At 38.3% G+C, this 20,976-nt stretch overlaps 1 protein-coding gene across 6 annotated transcripts in view; it reads left to right on the top strand.

The window, feature by feature from the left end:
- The window catches only part of LOC150080735 (uncharacterized), an 856,799-nt gene that overhangs the window by 762,959 nt on the left and 72,864 nt on the right, over nucleotides 1-20,976 (top strand). For all 6 annotated transcript variants that reach the window (XR_016547438.1, XR_016547439.1, XM_090382087.1 and 3 more), the window contains 2 exons: nucleotides 5,027-5,159; nucleotides 16,609-16,745. Coding sequence is in view for 4 of the 6 variants with exons in the window: in XM_090382087.1 (XP_090238213.1) it covers nucleotides 5,027-5,159; nucleotides 16,609-16,745 (270 nt within the window). In the remaining 2 variants the exon portion in view is untranslated. The remainder of the gene's footprint in view (nucleotides 1-5,026; nucleotides 5,160-16,608; nucleotides 16,746-20,976) is intronic.

Raw genomic sequence — 20,976 nt, 5'->3', positions numbered from 1 at the left:
GAGGGGGGGGAATCACTTTGTAGCATACTGAAGAAGACCACCTAGATTTGAACTAATATAAAATTAAATACAATCAGTGTGGTTTGGATACCACAATGAGAAATGGCTGAGTTCTTGCATTGCTAAGAAAATATTAGGTGTTTGGTTTTTTGGCTGATGCTGTATAAGCATGCGTTCTTGCATCATATGCCCAAACTAATGCTAATTAGTCTAACTTCTGTTCGAGAGAAAATAATGGAATCTGCTTAAGGAAGCGATACAGGATCATCTAGACAAGACTGCAGTTATTGTTTCAGACACAGCATGAGCTCGTTAAGGGGAAGTCTTATCTGAAAAATTTGATTAGATACTATGATGTGGTCACAAAGAAACTGGATGCAAAGAATAATTTTGATATCATATACTTGGATTTTATGAAAGCTTTTGATACTGTGGCACATGGAAGACTATTGTACAAATTGGAGCCATATGGCATTAAGGGAAAGTTGCTGCAATGAATAAAAGGACGGTTGAGTGAGAGAAGACAGAGAGTAGTTATCAATGGATACTGCTCTTCATGGACTAATGCTATTAGTGGAGTACCCCATGGTTCGATTTTAGGCCCATTGTTGTTTTCATTATTTATCAATGATATTGATGAAGGTAATCAGGGTTGATGTCTAAGTTTGCAGATGATACGAAGGTTGGCAGGATTGTTAATGACAGTAATGATAGTATGCTACTGCAACATGATCTGGAAAAGTTGAGCAGATGGGCTGAGAGGTGGCAACTGAAGTTTAACATTGACAAATGTAAAGTACTGCATATGGGTAGCAGTAACCCCAGAGTAACATATTAACTGGCGGTACTACACTCAGGGTAGTGGAGAATGAAAAGGACCTGGGAGTAATTCTGCAGTCAGATATGAAGATTTCTGAGCAGTGCAAAAAGTCTGCAAGAGCAGCTCATGGTGTCTTGTCAGTGATATACAGGAATTTTGCTAGCAGGGATAAGGGAGTGATTGTCACCTTGTATAAGGCAATGGTCAGGCCACACCTTGAGTACTGTATACAGGTTATTTGATTTTTAGGAGCATTAACAACTAAGGCCATATTGCTCTGGCGATTTGCGGTGGTCATTCCCTGACCTTTCTGCATCCTCTGTATTAGGTGGTCACGGGCTCAAACCCCAGTCTAATCAAGAAGGGTGTGCTAAGCACTGCTGCTCCTGCCCACCTGGCTTCGGAGGCGCCGCTGTATACAGGTCTGGATGCTTCACTTTAGGAAAGATGTAGAGCTGCTTGAACTAGTACAGAAGGGCAACAATATTGGTGAGTGGAACAGAGGTGGTATTCCTAAAAAAGGCTAAAGTTCTGCAAATTGCAGCTTCTGGAGACTATGCACCTGCGAGGTGATCTAATTGAGGTGCATAAGGCGTTGAATGGATTGAGCAAGATCAGTGCTAATGGAATTCTTCCTCTTGCTCAGATTGCTCACTTGAGGAGCATAAATTCAAATTGAGGAAAGACAATTGTAGAATAGATGTGTGGAAATTCGCCTTCAGCCAGCAGGTAGTTGATAGTAGGAACAAACTTCCATCTGTTGTAGTGGAGGTCAGCAACTTAAATAAGTTCAGGGCAGAACTAGACAAACATTTGGAGTGTATGGATGGGTGAAATGGGAAGGGTTTTTTTTTTTTTTTTTGCCAATTTTATAAGCTTGCTTTCTTGCATCATATGCCTCTTCTAATGCTAATGTTAATTCTTGTCATTTGAAAGAGTACCATTGATTTCCTTAATGGGAGCTTGAAGTAGCAATAAACCATGTTTAATCTCCAGAGCAAAACTCCTGAACCTTGAACAATATGACTTATTTTTTTTGAAGTGGTATTAGCATTAGTAGAGGCGTATGATGCAAGAAAGCAAGCTTATGCAGCATCAGCCAAAAAAAAACAAAAAAAAACTCCCACTTCATCCCTCCGTTCATTCGAAATACCTGTCCAGCTGAGCCTTAAATTTATTTAGGCTATCAACTTCCACAACAAGAGATGGAAGTTTGTTCCACCAACCAACTACCCGCTGGCTAAAGGCAAATTTCCGCACATCTATCCTACATCTGTCTTTCCTCAATTTGAATTTATGCTCTCTCAGGTGATTATTCTGAGCAAGAGGAAGAATCCCATCAGCATTGAGCATGCTCAAACCATTCAAGGATTTATACACCTCTATCAGATCACCATGGCGGTGCCTAGTCTCCGGACACTGTAATTTGCAAAACTTAAGCCTTTCTTTGTAAGAGCAGCCCTTTGTTCCATTCACTAATCTTGTTGCCCTTCTCTGTACTCGTTCCAGCAGCTCTACATCCTTCTTGAAATGAGGCCTCCAGACCTGTATACAGTACTCAGGGTGTGGCCTGACCATTGCCTTATACAAGAGAATAATCACCTCCTTATCCCTGCTAGAAAAATTCCTGTATATCATTGACAAGACACCATGAGTTACTCTTGCAGCCCGTCTGCACTGCTCAGAGAACTTCATATATGCGTGCACAATTACCCCCAGGTCCTTTTCATTCCTCCGTAGCCAGGTGGGCAGGAGCAGCAGTGCGTAGCACACGCCTCTTGATTAGACTGGGGTTTGAGCCCATGCCCACCAAATACGGAGGATGCGGAAAGGTCAGGAAATGATCACTGCATATCGCGGAGCAATATGGCCTTAGTTTCTAATGCTCCTAAAAAAAAAAAAAAAAACAACACCAAACCCCAAATCCTTTTCATTCTCTACCACTGTCAGTGTAGTACCACGGAGTTGATACGTTGCTCGGGAGTTGCTGTTTCCCATATGTAGTACTTTACATTTGTCAATTGTTAAACTTCATTTGCCACCTCTCAGCCCATCTGCTCAACCTTTCCAGATCCTGTTGCAGCAGCATAGTGTCAGAAGTGTCCTTAACAACCCTGCCAACCTTTGTATCGTCTGCAAACTTGGACATTAAGCTTGATATACCATCATCAATATTTTGTTTATAAATACAGAAAACAATAATGGACCCAACACTGAATCCTGTGGGACTCCACTAATAACATTAGTCCATGATAAGCAGTGTCCATTGATTACCACTCTCTGTCTTCTCCCCCTCAACCACCCCTTTATCCATAGCAGCAATTTGCCTTCAATGCCACACTGCTCCAATTTGTGCAGCAGTCTTCCATGTGCAACAGTATCAAAAGCCTTTCTAAGATCGAAGTATATAATATCAAAGTTATTCCCTGCATCCAGTTCTTTTGTGACTGCATCACAGTATCCAATCAAATTGGTCAGGCAAGACTTCCCCTTAACAAAACCATGCTGTGTCCGAGCTATAACTGAAGTCTTGTCTAGATGATCCTGCAGTGCTTCTTTAACCAGTGCGTCCATTAATTTTCCTGGAACAGAAGTTAAACCCACAGGTCTATAATTACTTGTGTCAGCCTTTGATCCTCCTTTGTGAATTGGGGTCACATTTGCACATTTCCAGTCTACGGGTACGTCCCCTGAGTCGAGGGAAGCTCTCATAATTATGGCTAAAGGTTTGCTTACTTCCTTTGCTGCCTCCTTTAATATAACTGGATAGATGCCATCCACCCCAGGTGCCTTTCTTGTGTTTATCTTCAACAATTTCTTCTCCAGTTTACTCTCAGTTATTACAAGATTATCTAGTTTACTGCCAGAGTTGAATACACCTCTGGCATTCCCCTCGCTGAATAACTCCTCGTGCGAATGTCGATGCAAAATATTTATTTAGTTTGTTAGCTACCTGATCAGGATCATCAACAGTAGAACCATCAATATCAAGTGGACCAATCTGATTCATTCCCTTCCTTCTAGAGTTTACATAAGTATAGAACTCTTTGCTGTTTTTCTTTGCATCCCTTGCCAAAGATTTCTCATAATCTGCCTTTGCCTGCCTAACCTCCTTTGTAACTTGGTTACAGATCAACTTATATCTATCGTAGGCTTCTGTGTCACGTGTTAATTTATATGTATCCCATGCATTTTTCTTCTCTGTCATATGTCTCATTAGTTCATCTGACATCCATTTAGGCCTAAACCTTGAACAATATTTCTTAGTTGGTATGTAAAGCCTAGTAGCTTCCAAGATAAGTTCTTTGAATGCTTCCCATTTTGAATTTGCTGTAGGTAACATCATCAGTTGGTCCCACTGTATAGAATTTAAATACTGTCTCAGACCATCGTAGTTGCCTTTACGAAAGCAATAACCCTTCCCTTTATCCCTGATGGTAGTTACCTCTTTGAGTAAATCCCACTTCGAACGTTAGAACTTACTATAATGTGGTGATAAACATCATAGTAGGTTCTAATGTTCCTTTATGTTTTGAGGGTAGAGCTTTAATATGATTTTCTAAAGATATTTTCATGGATACTGTTGTTCTGAATTTGCATCTATAATGCTGCCTCTTTCTTCCAAAACAATCTAAATATGTGCCTCAACTGGTTAAAATCTATTCACAGTTAAACTTCACACCCACCTAACCAATTTTTCTCTTCCTTATTTGTCAATTTTTTTTTTTTTTTTGGGAACAACTCTCCTTATGTATTTCCTGAACTACATAAGAAGGAGGGTTAAAAATTTTGTTTACAGAAATTAAGTGCCAATAAGTTCCTTTTGTCTTCTTAACTTATATGGTATTAGATTACTGTAGGTTCTAGATAAAAAATCAAAATAATAATAATAATATTAATTAAAAAAAAAAAAAAACTTGCTCACTGTAGCTCTAAATGATTGTGTATATATCTGGTTCACACACAAGGTTGCTTTATTGAATATAATACTTCATATTAAGGTGATTTTTTTATCACTTAAATATAAAGCATTATATCCAGATAAGTGATTATTTGTTTATTTGTTGAATATCCTGTTTTCATTTATTTTAAGGAATTCCTAATATGTTATTATTATATGACTTGCATATATAAATAGAATGAGAGTAGAGACAACTTTTTATCCGAACTCACATTACTGTATAAATTATTTTGGACAATTTTCAGAGTCTTGTTTTCAGTATGGAGGACAGAGAAGCTGAAGAGTTTGCTGTTTTACTTGAAAGGTACTATAAGCTTTTGGATGGAGATGAGTTGTTAGTAACTTGGGAGGGTAGAGAAGAATATCCAGTAGAAGCAGGTCAGTACTAGTATATTAAATGATTTTTTCATAAAAATCTCTGTAGCTGAGTTTCCCAAACTTTATGCAGCTGGGGACTGGTTTTTTTTTTTTTTTTTAAACCCAAAAATATAAAAAGCTTATGAAAACAATGAAAAAAATTATAAAAAAAGATAAAATTTATCTCTTTATTTAATTATATAACAATGCACATTTATTATATGTGCACTTCATATATTTTTTAATATATTAGTATCAGTATTAGCCATATAATGCAAGGAAGCCACAAATATTTATTGTTATTAGTAGAGTAGTATTGACAAATGGTGCAAGGAACCAAGCTTATACAGCATCAGCCAAAAATAAATAAATAAATAAAACCACACTACCCACCCTATTTGTAATTCCACTTTAATAATATGTCTAGTTGTTCCTTAAATTTATTCAAACTTCCCACCTACATAACACAGATGTTATTTTGTTCCAACAACAATCAGTTACTTTCTGGTTGAAAGCAAATTTTTGCAAGTGTGTTCTGCAGCCATCCATTTTCAATTTAAATTTGTCCTCTTATGTGTGCTATCCAAGAAAGAGCCTACAATACCATTATCATTTAGTTTATTAAATCCATTTAAGGCTTCAAATGCTTCAATCAGAAGTGTTTTAAGTCAGCTCACAAGTGCCTAGTTTACAAGCACTGAAATTTGCAGAACCAAATGCATTTTGTGGTAAGCGTACTCTTTTTTTGTGTTCTTGACTAATCTGGTTACTCTTCTCTGCACCTCCAAGAGATTGACATCTTCCCTAAAATGGGGCTTCGAGACCTGTATGCAGTACTCAAGATATGGCCTACCGATGCCTTATACAATGGCAGGCCACATCTTGGCCTGCTTATCAACTCCTTGTCTCTCTGGGCAAAGGTCCTGTATATCATTGACAAAATCCCCATGAGTTGGCCTCGCAGCCTGTTTGCACCACTCAGAAAACTTCATGTTGGATTGTACAATTATCCCCAAATATCTTTTATTCTCCACCACAATGAGTGTAGTACCACCTAATTGATATGTTATTATGGGATTACTGTTGGCATATGCATTACTTTGCATTTACCAATCCTAAATCTAAATTGCCATTTCTCAGCCTACCTGCCTAATTTTTCTAGGTCTTGCTGCAGTAGTATGCCTTGATTCCTGTCATTAACCATCCTGACAACCTATAAATTTAGACTATAAGCTTGATATGTCTTCATCAGTATCATTAATAAATAATGTAATCAATAAGAGGCCTGACACTGAACCCAGAGGAACTCCACTAATAACATTAGTTCAAGGAAGCAGTACCAATTTATAACCCCCCCCCCCCGTCTTCTGTCACTCAACTATCCTTTTATCCATAGCAGCTACGTGCTCCTAATTCCACACTGCTCCAATTTGTGTAGCGGTCTTTTATTCAGAAGAGTGTCAAAATCTTTTCTGAAATCTAAATATATGATGCCAAAAGTATTATTTGCATCTAGTTCCTTTGTTACTGCATCATAGTAGCCAATTAGATTGGTCGGACAAGATCTCCCTTAACAGGCCCATGCTGTGATTTCTGTATTATTCCATTCCTGTTAACATGATCTTGCAGTACTTCTTTAACCACTGATTCCATTGTTTTACCTGGAACAGAAGTCAGGCTTACTGATCTATAATTTCTCACATTTCCCTTTGATTTCCTCTTCTACCTTTGTGAATAGGAGACACATTTGCACAACTCCATTGTATAGGAACCTTCCCTGAGTCCACAGATGCCCCTATAATTATGGCCAAAGGTGTGTTCACCTCTTTTTCCACTTCTTTTATAACTGGATAGATTCCATTAGCTCTAGCTGTCTTATTTACTTACTTTTAGCTTCAGCAATTTCTCTTCATTTATCAGTTATAACAAAATCACTTTGTTCCCAATTATAAATTAGTGTGTTTCTGGTGTTTCCATCCTTTAAAACTTTCTTATGTGTGTGTATATAGGCACTTAGATATTTATTTAGCATGTCAGAAACCTGATGAGGTTTCAAACTGCAGCATAGCAGTCTAGTTAGTTATGCCATTCATATCTCGTTGGCCGATATTGTTAATCCCTTTCATTTTAGTGTTAACATAAGCAAAGGATTCTTTGCTGCTTTTCCTTGCTTTCATAGCCAAAGACTTCTCATAATCTACCTTAGCTTGCCTAACTCCCCGGCACCTCCGTAGCCAGGTAGGCAGGAGCAGCAGTGCGTAGCACATGCTTCTTGATTAGACCGGGGTTCAAGCCCGTGACCACCAAATACGGAGGATGCGGGAAGGTCAGGGAATGACCACCGCATATCCCCGGAGCAATATTGCCTTAGTTGCTAATGCTCCTAAAAACCAAACAACAAACATACAAACCTAACCCCCGTTAGTGACCTGATAGCAGTCTAGTTTGTAATTCTGGTAGGATTCCATATCTCTTGCTAATTTATGATCATTTTGTGCATTTTTATTCTCTGCCACTAGTCTCATCAGTTCGTCTGGTACCTCCGTATCTGTTCATCTGGTGCCTCCATGTTCTTTACAACAAACACACACAAAAGCGTCCCCCTTTGGCTATATTGTATCTGGTAAAGGTAGTTTTCCAAGAGACAATAAACAGAACACATTATAAAACCCTGATTCATACTACTGTAGGCAGTTCTCTTCTGAACCAAAGCATTCCTGCTGCGCTATTCTGAGGCATGGTTCTATCCTAAATTTAAGAATACTGCACAAAACTAAGAGATACAAATAGAACATAACTTAGTATATTGAGTATAATACAAACTATATCTTGATTATTTGGCAGCAGTATTTACTACACTATTTTAAGTTAATTTATATATTATGTGATACAGTTACATTATGAGATAGCATCTATGTTTCTGTATATTTATAGCTTTGGACTTGGTAAAACATTTCTAATATTAACTATACTTCTACAAGAGTATATAGAAGACTACTAAATTGCATTTATATATCATTCTCTAACAATACTATAACTGATGTATTACATATCATCCTTATATTGATTCTATAACAATGATAGCTATATCTTTGTTGTATTAATATGATAACAGTGGCAGCAGACTACAACTTTTGTTTTTTAAACGACTTTGAAAACCAAGAAACAACAAATTAACCAACTTTATTAGATAAACACAAGTAACAAACACATTACTAATTTTAGGCAAAAAATCAATAATTTTTAAGTAATAAAAAAATCCACTTAGCAGTTCTCAAAATATGCTATTTTCAATGTGATTGTGATGACTTTTACTGTGCTTTGCAAAAAATGCTAAATTTTTTTTTTTTTTTTATGAGAACCCCAAACACGAGAGGTATTAGAACCTATAGTACTTAGTACCATGCTTGGGTTGGAGGTTGAGAAGACGAAAGAAGATATTTGTTGATATTAGACTTGAACTTCTGTAGATTGTAATTTTCAGGAAATACGTATGAAGGAAGGTTGTTCCAGAAAACGGCAGTTGAATGAATAAATGAGGAAGATGAAAAGTTGGTTCTGTGGGTTTGAAGTTGGACAGTAAATGGATGTTGGCTGGTGGCGGCACGTGTTCGGACTGTTTTGAAAGAGAGAGCGGGAATTATAGAAGCCAATTCAGAAGAACAGTGCCCATGGAAGTTTCTGTAGAAGAGGCATGCAGCAGAAACAGTGCGTCTATGAGAAAGCGAGTGGAGAGACTCTGTTAGATATGAATCGTTAATTAACCTAACTGCCCTCTTCTGAATGGAATCAAGAAGCCTGAGAGAGGTTTTGGGGGCACCACCCCAGATGTGGGAACAATATTCCATGGCAGGGCGGATTTGCGATTTATACAGAGTGAGCAGCTGTTTGGAAGAAAAGTAACGCCGAGAGCGAAAGAGAAAACCAAGTTTTTTAGATGCAGAGGAAGCAATATTTGTAATGTGCTTGTGCCAAGAGAGATTAGAAGTCAGGGTAATCCCCAAAAGACATATATCATTTTGCCTAGAAATCGGAGTGTCACTAAAGATAAGCATAGGAGCAGAAGAATCCTTTTTGCAAGATATAAGACAAGATTGAGTTTTAGAAGGGTTGAAAACTAAGTTGTCTTTGCCCCACTGGAGAATTACCTGAAGATCGGCATTTAAGGAATTGGCAGCAGATTTTCGAGAACTTGAAGCTGATTGAACAGGACAAGGTTTCTCAAAATGGAAAGTTGAATGCAATGTGCTATCATCGGCAAAACTATGGATAGGATTTCCAGTCAATGGAAGAAGGTCATTGATATTCAAGAGGAAAAGAGAGGGGGAAAGAACTGAACCTTGGGGGACACCGGCATTAGTGGAGAAGTTAGAAGACAGAGAGCCATCTACCATCACCCTCAGTGAGCGATCAGAGAGAAAACTGGATACCCAATTACTAAAAACAGTTGGAAAACCATAAGATGGAAGCTTGTTTAGAAGACCTTTATGCCAAACACGATCAAAAGCCTTTGAGATGTCAAGAGCAACTACTTGTGTTTCACCGAACCTTTCCATTGAATTAGTCCATAAATGGGTAACATAAGCCAGAATATCACCAGTGGATCGACACTGACGGAATCCATACTGGCGATCGTTAATCAGACGGAAGGTTTCTAGGTAGTTTAAGAGTTGGCGGTTAATTGATTTCTCCATTACTTTAGAAAGAGTAGAAGTAATTGCAATGGGACGAAAATTGGATGGGAGGGATTTGTCACCCTTTTTAGGAACTGGCTGGATATGAGCAAATTTCCAAGCAGAAGGAAAAACACCTTTGGAATAAGAAAGTGAAAAAAGGCGGCAAAGAATAGGAGTAAGTTCAGGAGCACAGGTTTTGAGAACAAGTGGAGAAATACCATCAGGACCTGGAGCTTTCTTAGCATCAAGATTCATCAAAATCCTTCTGATATCATTTTGACGGAAGACCACAGGAGGCATTGAATGGAGCGTGTTAGGAATGGTGGGAGGTGTTTTACCAAGATCATTAATACATGAGCTGGAAGGAAAATGGGATGCTAGCAGGTCAGCTTTATCCTTGGCTAAAGTGACAACAGAACCATCTGGTTTGGACAGAGGTGGGAGCAGAGATGGGCAAAAGTTGCGGACAATAGCTTTGGCAAGAGACCAGAATGCTCGGCTACCATTAGGGCAAGAAGCAAGTTTTCTACTCTTAGCCTTTTAAACTCTAGTTTGGACTGATTAATAACTGCTTTACAATTGTTGCGAGCTTTGGTGTAGGCAGAAAATGAAACTGAAGAATTAGAAACAAGCCAATTACGATATGCAACATTTTTCTCTTGGACAGCCTTAGCACATTTATTGGAAAACCAAGGTTTAGATAAAGGACGAGATTTTAAAGTGGAGTGTGGGATAAAGGATTCCATTCCTGCAAGAATAATTTCACTGACACGATCTGAGCAAACGTTGACATCAGAAGTTTTGAAACAGTAATCCGACCAAGGAAAAGAAGAAAAGAAGTCTCGCAGGTCATCCCATTTTGCATTCTTGTAATGCCAAACAATACGAGGTTGGGAATAGCCATGAGATAAAGGTTCCATTGGAGAAGAGACAATCACCAAGTTGTGATCTGAAGTGCCTAAAGGACCTCTCACTTCAACCTTGTACTTAGAAGGGTTGTTTGTGAGAAAAAGATCAAGCGTATTGGCTGTATGATTAGGATTGTCCGGTATTCTTGTAGGTAAATGAACAATCTGTGCTAGGTCATTAGTAATTGCAAAAGCCTCAGCATCTCGACCTGCTGGGTCGGTGTGACTAGAAAACGGAAGCCAGCTGGAGTTGTGAACGTTAAAATCACCAAGGAAAATTACCTCACTGTTAGGAAAGTTGGACTGCAGAAAGTCAAGTTGCAAAGAGAGGAAGTCAAAGAGCTCCAAGTGATTAGTGGAGTTGGGAGAACAGTAGAGACAACAGATGAATTTTACACAATGAGGTAGAGAGATTTTAAGCCAGAAAAGATCAAAGAGAGGAGATTCCAAATTGCCAAGTCTCTGACAGGGAATATCAGAACGGACATATGCACAAGTACCACCTTTGAGGCGAAAGGAATCATGCAGCAAATAATTTGGACATCTGAGATGAGCAGTAGTTGAATCAACTGATAACTGAGATTCAGTCAGAAAAAGTACATGGGGTTTGGAAGACTGCAAGTGGAAATGGACATCGTTGAGATTGGAATTGAGACCACGTATATTTGTGAAATGAATTAGGAAGTCCTTGGGAGGTTTAGGTCTTTTCGCAGATAAGCTTGCTCTATTATTTTGACAATTCATGGTGTATTCAATAGTAAGAAAAAGTGGGTGGGACATGCTGTATGAAGTAATGAAATTTTTGGATATGGCGTACATGTGGTAAGAATATACCCAGATCCTTGACATAACGTGGCCTCAACAATGCTCCCCACATACACACTACTCGGACTCCCTCCAGTCACTATCTGGCAGAGTAGAGGTAGCAAGATTATACACTAGCTGATCCGGAAGCCTCCTAGAGAGTTACCAATAGGTTTGGTCCGGTGTACTATCGGCGGCCGGCCGGCCTGCGAACACCGTGTTAGAGCTGTACCCTCGAAATGTAAGGAATATTGGATCTCGCCATGACATTCATCATAACCTCAAAAATCATCAATCATACTGCATGATGGAAGAGATAGGGAAGGGTTGGCCGGAACTTAGCTCTAGAGACTAAACATGGGTTCCACCACTTCAAGCCTCCAAGCAAAGTGGTGGTATTTCACCGGTTGATGAGAGTCATCTACCACCTAGTACTGCCTGGTAACATAGAGGGGCGGCATTCCTCCATGTGGTGTGGGCGCCACACCTCGACCCCTGCTTACGTTGGTTCACACCTGGGTGGTCACCCACCATGTACTTGTGCATGAAGGTTATACCCAGGATTACTAACAGTCCCACCATTGTGAAGGTGCAAGCAGAGGATTTGGCTGTCATAGACCATCCGGACTTCACCGAAATTGAGTCCACTTGACTTGAGTGTCACCCGAATATCAGTTCCATCAGCGTTTTAGACTCCCAGGTAGCAAGAACAGCATTGTCTGGCATATCTGAGAGAATGTCTGTGACAACCTCAAGGACCAGCATATTTTGAGAACTGCTAAGTTGATTTTTTTATTACTTAAAAATTATGGGTACTCTTCATTAGATTGGTAAATTGGAAAACAGCCTGTGTTTTCCCTCCTCACATAGGTAACTATCCAACTGGTCTCTGAATTTGCTTAAACTGTCAGCTTCAACCTCCTATGAAAGTAATTTATTCCAGTAATTAACAACTTTCTGGCTAAAAGAAAACTTCCTAAATTCCAGTCTAAATCTCTTTCCAGTAATTTAAATATATGGCCCCTATTTTCTGGTATCATTTATAACAGGGAAAATTTTGCCTTCATTCATTTTACTATCCCTCTGAGAGTCGTATACATCTCAGTCAAGTCCTATAAGGACTTGACTGAGATGTATAAGAAAGCATCCAAAGATAGGCACTGCACCTATCTTAGGATGCTTTCAAGAAGTCTGATGTCTTTCTTTAGGTGTGGTCACTATGCTTGTTGCCACATTCCAAGTGTGGTCTTACAATTGACTTATACAGTGGATTATTATATTGCTATCTCTACAAGCAAATACTTGATAATTAATCGACAGGACACCATGGGTCTTCCTTGCCATCTGTCTACACTGCTTGGAAAACTTCATGTTCAACTATGTCTTAATTCCCAAATTCCTTTCTTTCTCTAAGGTTTTTATTTCAACCCCACCAAGTGTATATTATTTTGGGATTACTATTCCATAAGTTTAAGATCTTGAATTTTACTGCATTAAAATAGCTGCCACTTTTCTGACCATACAGAAAGCTTATCCAAGTGATCCTATAGGAGCAATGCTTGGTGCTGATCATTAAGTACTCTCCCAGCCTTCACATCATTTGCAAATTTTGGCATCATACCCTCCTTCCCTTCACAATGTCATTTATGAAAATCAGAAACACATCTAAAAACTGATCTTGAGGAGGGACTTTGCTTTTAACATTAGACCAATCTAATGAAGAGTACCCATTAATCATAACCCTCTAGAAACTTATCCACGATACTAACATGTCCCTGATTATATAGTAACCCAGGGTAGTTCAGAAATTTTTTTTGGCCGGTGCAGCATAAGCCTCAGACTTTCTTGCACCATATGGCTAATAATAATAATAACCATGTCGAATGCATGTTTCATCTTAACAAAAGCATGTTGCGTATCTATCAGAATTCCATTTCAATCTAAGTATCTCTGTATTGCAGTCCATGATTTTCCCTCCCACTGAACTGAACTGACATTGATCAGCCTGTAGTTATTCACTTCACTGCCATAGGTTGCCTTAATGTATTGATGATGCAGTGAAAATTCTTCAATTCAGAGGAGGCTCTGTGTCCAGTAATGTTCTCATAATAAACCTTAATGGTCTAGTGCTGTTTGCTCATCCTCCTCAAAATTACCAGGTATACGATATGAACCGCAGGAACCTTACTTGCCTTTAATCTTGAAAGTTTTCTAATAAACAGTCATCTGCAGTGGTAAGCTGTGAATATTTTAACAATGGGCTCGCAGTTTTGCCGACTTTTTAACGTGAAACATCCTTGGGGATGTTTCACATTAAAAATCAGTCATGGAAGTGACGTCATCTGTGGATTCTGCCAGAGGTGCTTCCCACGTTCACAGTACTAGTCTGTGCTGAGCACTCACTAGTAGTGTGATTAGAGCACGTGACGCAATTTTCGTGACTGACTGATTATCTCGAGTCAGCCTGGTCATTCCCCCCCATAATGATTCCTGGATACGATAGTATCTTGAGTTTTAACTTTTTAGAATTTTTGAATAGTATGACATCAAATTCATACACAATCATACTTCCTGAAATTCTATGGTTGCAACAATCATACTGCAGTAAGTATGATTGCAACAATCATACTGCAGTAAGTATGATTGCAACAATACAAATATTCGTCATATGCCTGCAATAATACAAATATTTGTTAACAATTTATTTTTTCGTCTCGCATTTTCGTAACATTCCAAAAAAAAAAAAAAAAAAAAAATTTTTTTTTTTTCTGTTTATACTCCAACATGACAACCAAGTCAGTAGAGTTTACAATAAATCGTCAGTACAAATAATTATCATATTTAGTAGTCACGGGCTTGAACCCCAGTCCACTCAAGGAATGCGTGCTATGCACTCACTCCTGACCACTCGGCTACCTCATTCCATTGTTAGGTGTCCTTAACAGCTGCATATGTTGTTTCTACTACAAGATCAGTACTTCAATTGACACTTTTTCTAGAGATATTTAGATACGTTGCAATCACAAGTATACATCTCTTACTTTAGTTATCATAAATCCATCATATCTTGTCTTCCAGAAATTATGAAAATTTGCGAATGTTCAATAAATTACAATACAAAAGGTCTTTTATTTCGTAATCAGTATACAAATCAAACGTGAAGGATTCACATAAAACTATCTACTGCAGGTGCTCGCCATATGCTCCACTTTTTTATTCGTCTTTTTTTTTTCTTTCTTTTTTCTTTTTTTCTTTTTTTAACAACTAGGGAAATACAGGGTTGTTAAAATTAAAGTATCCCTATGTAGCGTAGCCGAGTGGCCAGGAGCGGGAGTGCAGTAGCACACACTCTTTGAGTAGACTGGGGTTCAAGCCCCTGACTGCTAAATACGGTCGATCTGCCAACCCGCACTGGACCAGCATGGCAGATTATGGTCCATTTGCCCTCAGCATGAATTGTTGAGGAGGCTTCCATCCTGCAGTGGTTGATAACAGTTTCAGTTTTATGTAGAGGACTCTGGAGCAAGTTCTAAGGCTCGTACTGAAGGGAAATTTGGACAACAGGTACAATAAAGAATGCACTTGCCATTTATTGGGGAAAAAAAAAATTGTTACAAAATTTGTCACTGTGTGGTGCTGTGGCAATACAAATCACTTGAACAGTGCTACAATTGTTCAATGTGTCCTCCATTTTGGTCAACAACAGTTTCCATTTGAAGAACAGCATTTTCTACAGTAGAACATAACATGTCAACTGGAATAGCCAGCACATGATGTCTGATGCTGTCCTTCAGATCTGCCAGAGTTTGACATCCTTCCCGATACACCTGGTTCTTCAAAAAACCCCACAACCAGAAGTCGCATGGGGTTAGGTCCGGTGATTGGGGTGGCCAAGATGTCTGGAAACAATGGCTGATGACCTGTTCATTTGTAAAGTGTTGCCTTAGCAATTTTTGGACACAACGGTGAATGTGGTGCAGCGCACCATCTTGCATGAATATGGTATCCTGAAGGCACTCACATTGTTGCAGTTCTGGTATTTCGAAATTTGCCAACATTTCATAATATCGCTGTCCAGTGACGGAACAAGTGTGGGGTCCAGTCAGTGTTACCTGTTCAAAAAAATATGGCCCAATCATAAATCCACACCACACTGTCACTTTTGGATAATGCAACGAGACCTCTTGGATAACACGAGGGTTTTCTGTTGCCCAAATGCGACAGTTGTGCATATTCACTTGTCCATTTAAGCAGAAGTGGGCTTCATCACTCCAAAGGATGTTCCATGGCCAAGTGATATCCACTGTCATTCGTGCCAGAAACTGAAGTGTGTATGTGAAACGAATATCTGCATCACCATGCTTTAGCTGCTGTTGTTGCTGTTGTTTTGAATTTTAGGAGCATTAGCAACTAAGGCCATATTGCTCCGGGAATATGCGGTGGTCATTCCCTGACTTTTCCGCATCCTCCGTATTTGGTGGTGACGGGTTCGAACCCCGGTCTAATCAAGAAGCATGTACAACGCACTGTTGCTCCTTCCCACCTGGCTATGGAGGCGCCTGACTTTAGCATGCTGTAGCATGTGCATCTTGTAAGGGTAGTACCGCATCACCTGATGCATTACTAGCCTTACAGTGGAATACAGCATGTCCACTTCAATGGAGCAAGATTCCTGCCTCTACATAAAAAACTGTTTTGTAAACCATTTGTTGGCAGTAAATGGCATTACAAGTAACATTTTTGAATAAACACAGACTTTTGGATTGGCAAGTAACTGTGAAAAAATAAAAAAATAATAAAAAAAATGAGAACCATTATTCTTTATTACTTAAAAATTGTAGTAGAGAAACTTATTATTTCAGAAAAAGCAAGTCTAACAAAAGTTTATGAAAACTAAAATAAAAAAGATTTAATTTATAAATAAAAAAAGTAGTTGCAATATTCTGTTATATTTTTTCATTTAAAGATTTTCAAATAAGAAGATAATAAAAAAACAAAGGATATGCATATCTCATTTGATTATATACTATGTTTATATGAATATTCAAATTGGTTTGTATTGTATTGTATTTTGCTGTCTAGTTCCTACTTATCACAGTAGGCATACAGTCCAGGAATCTCCATGGAGTTATCCTCCCTCCTCAGGACAGAATTGTGAACTACATTCACTTCATGCTATTGACCTGGCAGTTCCTCCACCACCATATGTTCCGTGTGATGTAAGTAGTTCTTTCTTTTTGCTTCTCAAAAACAAACAGAAATCTGTTTATTATTAGCGCGGGGGGGGGGAAGATACATTCGTATCTAAATCCCTTTACAACCCGAGAGAGAGAACAGTTAGTGAAATGCATATATAAGGAAAATTAAAGTAAATTATGAATAAGATACTAAAAAACCAGTAAGATATTTTATGGGTAAAGAAGTGGATATTGCATTTATATCTGACATTAGTATTAGTAATGGCCATATGGTGCAAGGAAGCCTAAGGTTTATAACTACAGTTTTGTTCAGATGGCCCTGAATTACTTCTTCAGTGACTCCATTATTGTCTATTCAACAGAATTGAGGCTTACATGTCCATAATTACTCACCTTACCCTTTGATCTCCCATTGTGAATTAGGAAATACAGGACTCTCAGTTTACCGGGATTGGATTAACCAGGACACTTCCAGACTCCAAAGTAAAAAAAAAAAAAAAATCCACCTGAAATCATAAAATTCAAGTAATAAATTAGATAGTATGAACCAGAGCTGTAATGCTCAATAGAAAGGTATGAATGGATGTTTTGCAAGTCATAAATAAGCAACAAGAAGTGGCATTATAAGTTGTGATTCGGAGATGAATGTACCTATTATCCCACAACACCTGCTGTCTTCATACCTGGTGTGCAAAAAAAAAAAAAAAACCACAATAGAAAGAGAACAAATGCTTAGTTTGTTTAAATGCGTCACATGGCTGCTGTGTTCCATCGCATTACAAAAAGACAAATTTTGTTTCATTATTTATGTCAGGAGTGCCAAAAATTTTTTTTTATAGTAAATATTTTTTGTTTAGAAATCACGAAAATGATGGATAATTGCAAAAGAGTTTCAATTGAACAAAAACTCGAAATTATTCAAAAGTTTGAAAATGGTGCATGCATTAAATCTTTAATGACCCATTATAATTTTGGTAACCAAACATTACGATGGCAAATCTTATCATATGCCATCAAAAAAAATAAAGGGAAGCTATTGGATTTTGCGGACATATCTGATAGCATTAAAGGCATGGTGACTATCAGAAAAATGATTAAACAGTCTACATATGATGACCTCAACAAAGCAATGGTGTTATGGTTTTATGGTGTTATGTTCCATGGCCAAGTGATATCCACTGTCATTCGTGCCAGAAACAGAAGGCATTTCAGTCTCTGGGGCAGTTTTCGCAGTCAAGGCAAAATACTTTTTCAATGAATTAAAATTGCAGGGTGATTTTAATGCATATTCTGGGTGGTTGACATGGTTATACAGAGGCATGGCATTCATCAGATTGCCATTCAAGGTGAAAAACTGAGTAGTGATGCACCAGTGAGTTTCAAAAATTTATTGAAACCATTGAACTTGGATTTATTGAAACCAATTAACACCAGTGAGTTTCAAAAATATATTGAAACCAATGAACTTTAGCCACAGCAAATTTAGAATGCCAATGAAACAGGATTGTACTTGAAGTTAAACATAAGAAAAGCACCTGAGGTGGATGGGATCTATCCACTTATATTAAAGGAGGCGGCAAAGCAACTAAGCAAACCCTTAGCCATAATTATGAGAGCATCCTTGGACTCAGGGGAGGTTCCCACGGACTGGAGATGTGCAAATGTATCCCCAATTCACAAAGGGGGATCGAAGGGTGACACGAGTAATTACAGACCAGTTAGTTTAACTTCTGTTCCGGGAAAAATAATGGAGTCACTGGTTAAAGATGCATTGCAGGATCATCTAGACAAGACTGCAGCAATAATTCAGACACAGCATGGGTTTGTTAAGGGAAAGTCTTGTCTGACAAATTTTATAGGATATTATGATGTGGTTACAAAGGAACTGGATGCAAAAAATAATTTTAATATCATATATTTGGATTTCAGGAAAGCTTTTGACACTGTTGCGCATGGAAGACTATTGTACAAATTGGAGCAGAATGGTATTAAGGGTAAGTTGCTACAATGGATAAAAGGATGGTTAAGTGCGAGAAGACAGAGGGTGGTAATTAATGGGTGCTGCTCTTCGTGGACTGATGTTATTAGTGGAGTCCCACAGGGTTCGGTGTTAGGTCCACTGTTGTTTTGTATATTTATCAGTGATATTGATGAAAGTATATCAGGCTTAATGTCGAAGTTTGCAGATGATACAAAGGTTGGCAGGGTTGTTAATGACAGTAATGGCAGTGTGCTGCTGCAACAGGATCTAGATAATTTGGGAAGATGGGCTAAGAAGTGGCAACTAAAGTTTAACCTTGACAAATGCAAAGTACTGCATATGGGTAGAAGTAACCCCAGAGAAACGTACCAACTGTGTGGTACTACACTTAAGGTGGTAGAAAAAGTTAAAGACCTGGGAGTAATTGTGCAGTTAGATGTGAAGTTTTCTGAGCAATGCAGACAGGCTGCCAGGGCAGGTCATGGGGTTTTGTCAATGATATATAGGAATTTTGCTAGCAGGGAGAAGGAGATGATTGTCCTTCTGTATAAGGCAATGGTCAGGCCACGCCTTGAGTACTGCGTACAGGTCTGGAGGCCTCATTTGAGAAAGGATGTAGATTTACTTGAGCGTGTACAGAGAAGGGCAACAAGATTGGTGAGGGGAATGAAGGGATCCTCTTACCAAGAGAGGCTTAAGTTCTGAAAATTGCAGTGGCTGGAGACTAGGCACCTGCGCGGTGATCTGATTGAGGTGTATAAGGCCTTGAATGGGTTCAGCACGCTGAATTCTGATGGGATCCTTCCATTTGTTCAGATTACGAACCTAAGGGGGCATAAATTCAAATTAAGAAAAGACAGATGTAGAATAGATGTGCGGAAATTTGCCTTTAGCCAGCGGGTGGTTGGCTAAACAAACTTCCATCTGTTATTGTGGAAGTTGACAGGTTAAATAAATTTAAGGAGGAACTGGACAGGCATTTGGAGGGAATGGTGTGATTTTTTTTTTTTTTTTTTTTTTTTGGCTGATGCTGCATAAGCTCATACACTTGCTTTCTTGCATCACATGCCACTACTACTACTTCTGTCAAAAACTTTGGCTTATGAAACTGGAGTGAAAGCTCCAGGACATAAAATGGAAAAGCAAAGATTGACAAAGTTCTTTGCTATGCTAATGCTGCCAGGTCTCATTATTTGAAACTACATAATTGGAATGGCAAAAAAAGGCCACAGGCTTTCTCAAGTATTACAATATCAAATTTACCTGTTGATTACTACAATACTAAGTCAGCCTGGATAGATAGGGAAATATTTTCCACTTGGTTGAGAACTAAATTTTTGCCTTCGGTGCACCAACATCTGGCATAACTGGGCTGGACACAGAAAGCTTTCCTGCTATTAGACGATGCACCAAGTTATCCTAATGAGGAAATTCTAAAATCAGACAACGGAAATATTTTCAACAACTATTGGATCAAGCTGTCATCCAACAAATGAAAAACATTTATCCCAGAAATTTATCTCTCAAGTTAGTGGAATAAAATGATTGTGATTTATTGACATTTTGGATGAGAAAGCCTGACTATATTGGATACAATTTAAGAAGTTTCAGCAGCATGGAAATCAATAAAAAGCATAACCATAAACAGATCTTGGTGTACAATTTTATGGGAAAACAATGGATTCCTAGGATTTGTAGAAACTGCGAAGATCTGGTACGAGAAATGCTAAGAAATTTACAACAAATTGGGGAGTGCGGGATGTCTATGAGCAATCAATTCATGATTGGCTTAAATCTGACAAAGATGTAGCTGGCCATGAAGTTCTACATGATAAAGAAATTTTACTTTATGTAACGACTACTACACCGCTACTAAATAATGATGGTGAACCTGAAGAAGAGTTGATATTGTCACAAAAAATTAGCCACAGTGTTGCTTTAAACCACGCAGAAGCATTTCTTGACTACTTCAAGCAGCAAGCCGATAGAGTTCTGTCGGAAAAAAATGGCAAAAAGGGAAAAACCAGTCTTCTACACTCTCGTATTTTTTAAGTGAATTGGATTGGATTTAGAATTTATTGATGCATTAGTGTCTAAGGCTATTATACACCAAGAAACTAAGTGAATTGATTTTTGCTTATCTTTCCTATTTTTTGGAAAATTAAAAAAAATAATAAAATATTATGTTAAAAAAAAACATGTTTTAAAGATGTCAAACTTTTTAAGTTAAAACAAAACTTGTAAAAAAAAAATAATAATAAATATTGTGAA

This window comes from Mastigoproctus giganteus, chromosome 9 (assembly GCF_048544385.1).
Source record: "Mastigoproctus giganteus isolate SK-2022 chromosome 9, ASM4854438v1, whole genome shotgun sequence".
Classification (NCBI taxonomy): domain Eukaryota; kingdom Metazoa; phylum Arthropoda; class Arachnida; order Uropygi; family Thelyphonidae; genus Mastigoproctus; species Mastigoproctus giganteus.
The sequence above is the reverse complement of the archived record's forward strand: the minus strand, read 5'-3'. Positions and strand labels throughout refer to the sequence as shown.